General features: G+C 41.0%; 1 protein-coding gene across 1 annotated transcript; it reads left to right on the plus strand.

The window, feature by feature from the left end:
- The first annotated feature begins 2207 nt into the window (after window positions 1-2207).
- On the plus strand, window positions 2208-3048 carry LOC128734193 (chymotrypsin-2-like). Its single transcript, XM_053828251.1, has 2 exons — window positions 2208-2684; window positions 2755-3048. The coding sequence occupies exons 1-2, from the start codon at window positions 2208-2210 to the stop codon at window positions 3046-3048; spliced, it is 771 nt and encodes a 256-aa protein (XP_053684226.1).
- The last annotated feature ends 524 nt before the right edge of the window (window positions 3049-3572 follow it).

Here is a 3572-nt window from a genome sequence, read left to right on the forward strand (position 1 = left end):
ACAATAGATAGAAAAAATGGTGGTTTTCAAGTTGTTTAAATTTTTTACTTTTTTTATTGCAAACTTTTAGGGGATATTTCTTATATTAAATGTTCATTTTACGCATGGGGAGAATGTGGCATCCTAGTATTTATACCAGATATGAGAAGATTTGCCTGTAATGTCTAATGTGCGTTGTTTACACATTACTTAGGTAGTTGCCGGTACCGTGTAACGGGACTGAGGGAAAATATCATAGTGAGTTGACAGCTTCCCGCATTAAATGGGACGTCAGTCATTCAGTCGTGAGACGGTGAACAAGCAGCATATCACAATCCGTAGAATATTTGATCCGTACGTCTGTAGAAAATTCCTAAATTCGTAGAACTACGGATAAATCCGTAGACCCGGCGTCACTGGCCGCTAGTTATCTGTCAGATAAGGCACAAAAAATGGGAAAACAACACGAACATGATCACGAAACATGATAAGAATAGGATTAAAGACATGTAAGAAGCAGAAGTTAGCAATAACATTAAAAAGCAAAGCAGTGTTCAATGCTCGTGCTTTATAGTTTTTAAGGAAAAAAATATTTTAAATTTTGTTCTTGAAAGATTAGATGCTACATTCCGTTATCGAAACTTGACCTTCTGTTTTTATACGACAGACTTCGCAGCTAGCTGTTAGAGTACAGGACAATTGTCAGTGCTATGATCCTATTGACACTAACAGCCACTCCCAATCGAGATTCAGGCTTGTTAGGCCAGCATCGCATTTCGAGGTCAACTGGGAGGCTTTTAGGAGAAGATACCTGGGCATTAAATTAAAGGGAACCTTCGCAATGGAATAATGAATAAACGTTTTCTAAACAAACTGCCTAAAATTATTTTAGGTTAATCTATACTAGTTTTTTGTAGAAAGATGTATTTTGATTGCAAGGTTCGACTCAATCATATAACTCTGGATTCACTCATTTCCCTTCCGAGAATATGCCATCTACTTTTCTTTGTAGTATTTCACGCAAATAGACCTGATTCAACGTCAAAGTAAAATGATAACAAGGTATTGTCCTTAGAATGTCGTGTTTATTCGTGCTAATTGGCAAAATCTGACTCTTAATTTAATCAAATGCTTGCCGGATGTGGATGTCCGGTAATACTAGATGAAATTCATTTATGCGGCCCTCTATCTGCGTTGGCGGTGTTGCTGATATTTTTGTAGGCGTTGTGTTCTTTTGTCTACATTTTGACAATTAATGAGATTTCTTATAGACGGGAGAACGTTAATAAAGGTTATTCGAAACCAAACAAAATGCTCGTCTGGGATGAAACAAGTTTATGCGTCGAAAATTCATCTCCTTGCAAATAATAAATTGGTATCCATAAATTGGAAAATCAGTAGATAAGTTGAAACAATAGTAAAATCATATGTTTTGATTAATATTTTCCCAGTTTTGAATATTTGAATCGATTTCGCGGAATCGCGGAAGTTCAGCTTGCTCGTATGAATTATAAACATAACATACTGCATAATCCACACCGGAATAGAACCGAAAGGCAACTGTAGCAGAGCGAATAAGATCTTCGCATTAAATTATCTGCCATATGCACGCAGTGCTAACCACCAATAGCCCGCCGATTTCTGCGGTTCGGTGGTTGGTTGGTTGGTTGGTGGAGACAAGATGAAAAGAATCAGCTGAAATGGGGGAAAGGATTTCGTTCCGCAAGCACTCACGTTCTTTCCCTATCATCAGTGCAGTGCAGTGTGCATGCAATAGGCAAACAGAACAGAAATTCGCTTCTGGAAAACGGAGGAAAATTTATCGCCGCTGCTGTACTCGGCTCTAAGAAAGCTTGCTTCCGAGAGGCGCTATGTAGGGCTATACGGGTGGTCATAAATCACTGCGAAAAGCAATGCATGTGAAGTGTTGAATGTTGGGTGACGAAAATAATAATGATATTAAACGGATTGAGATGTTCAGCGTATGTTGCTGCGAGCAAACATGGTGTGATTGCTAAAGCGTATGCGATTCGCTGATAATCCCATGTGACGTGCCAACATGTAACATTTTTATCACCAAATTGATACGGCTTTAAGATTCACAATTCAACAAAAACGCCTATTATCGCTGGTTTGATTAGTAATCGGAAGGTGTTCCGGAAGAGAAAGATGTGTCGATTGACCATATAAATGTAAAACATTCAACCGAAGTCCATCAAACATTCGAAATGTCTCGATTAAGCGCAGTTATTGTACTTGGCTTGATCGGTGCTATTTACGCCAGAACCCTCCCAGACGAATATAGTGCGTGGGAAGGTCGTATTGTGGGAGGTTCCAATGCTGACGAAGGACAGTTTCCGTATCAGGTGTCGTTGCGATCGGCAGCCAATGGTCACTTTTTTGGAGGTTCAATCATTAACAATAACTGGGTGATGACTGCGGCACATTGTACCGTGGGAAGAACGATACAGAATACGATTGTAGTTGCTGGATCACTTCTGTTGAACGCCGGTGGATCAATACATCAGACGGAGCGGATCGTTAACCACCCTGGTTACAGCGCCGTGACATTGACCAATGATATTTCCCTGGTACGCGTAACATCTTCTTTCGTTTTCTCTCCGACAATCGGTTCTGTTGAATTAGAATCAAACTTCATTGAATCTGCAACTGGAGCGCAAGCCTCCGGCTGGGGCCAAACTTGGGTAAGTTCAGCTTTTGATATCAAAACATAACTGCATAATGTTTTAGTAGTTTTCCAGTAGTTCCCGACAGCATCCAGCTGTACCAAATCACCTGCAGTGGGTCAATGTTGACATCATCGGTTTGCAAGACTGCAGGGATGCTTTCTCCTCGGCTAACGCTGGACGTGTTCACGATAACACAATTTGTACCCGATCTGCTACGGGAGTTGGAATGTGCATGGGAGACTCCGGCGGTCCGCTGACGCACGGAGGCCGCCAGCAGGGTGTCGTTTCCTGGGGCATTGCTTGTGCCCGAGGCTTTCCGGATGTCTTTGCGCGTGTTTCTTCCCATCGTTCATGGGTTCTGGAAAATTCGAGTGTCTAGGAAGATCACAGCAATTGCAACGAGCATCGATGATCGGCAGATTTCAGTGAAATGTTGGGCATAAATGACCACCAGATCGTAAAAGAACATTTTATTGGCAAAATCCTAGGTTTAAGATTCATCATAGTACGTTGTCATCTGAAACTGACCAAAAGCTACTCGATTAGAAGGTCGTAATAAAATTGTAGTAAAGGATGTCCCACATCAAATGGCATCACGGAAAAACGCTGTAGAAGATTACCTAGTTGACCGATTTTTTTCAAACTTTCAGACAATGAAATATAACCCATAAGTAAGCTTTTGGCATATTTATTTCATTCAACTTCAATACCATAACCGTATGCTCGCGCCTTATGCTTAACTCCGCTCATAAGATCCTGTACAACATCTAATTGCAGCTTCTTCTGTACGGAAACCCACGTTTTCTTCTTTCTTCCTCAGATTTGACCTACTTGGAATGCTTCCGTAGTGCCTACTTCATAATAGCCCAGTATTTTTCGATGGGCCATAATTCCGGGGTACTC

Source organism: Sabethes cyaneus, chromosome 2, assembly GCF_943734655.1.
Source record: "Sabethes cyaneus chromosome 2, idSabCyanKW18_F2, whole genome shotgun sequence".
Classification (NCBI taxonomy): Eukaryota; Metazoa; Arthropoda; class Insecta; order Diptera; family Culicidae; genus Sabethes; species Sabethes cyaneus.

Bases quoted from the DNA above. Each gene is read 5' to 3' on its own strand.
- LOC128734193 (XM_053828251.1), top strand. From the start codon at position 2,208: ATGTCTCGATTAAGCGCAGTTATTGTACTTGGCTTGATCGGTGCTATT. The intron at 2,685-2,754 runs GTAAGTTCAGCT...AGTTCCCGACAG, and splicing joins CCGGCTGGGGCCAAACTTGG to CATCCAGCTGTACCAAATCA.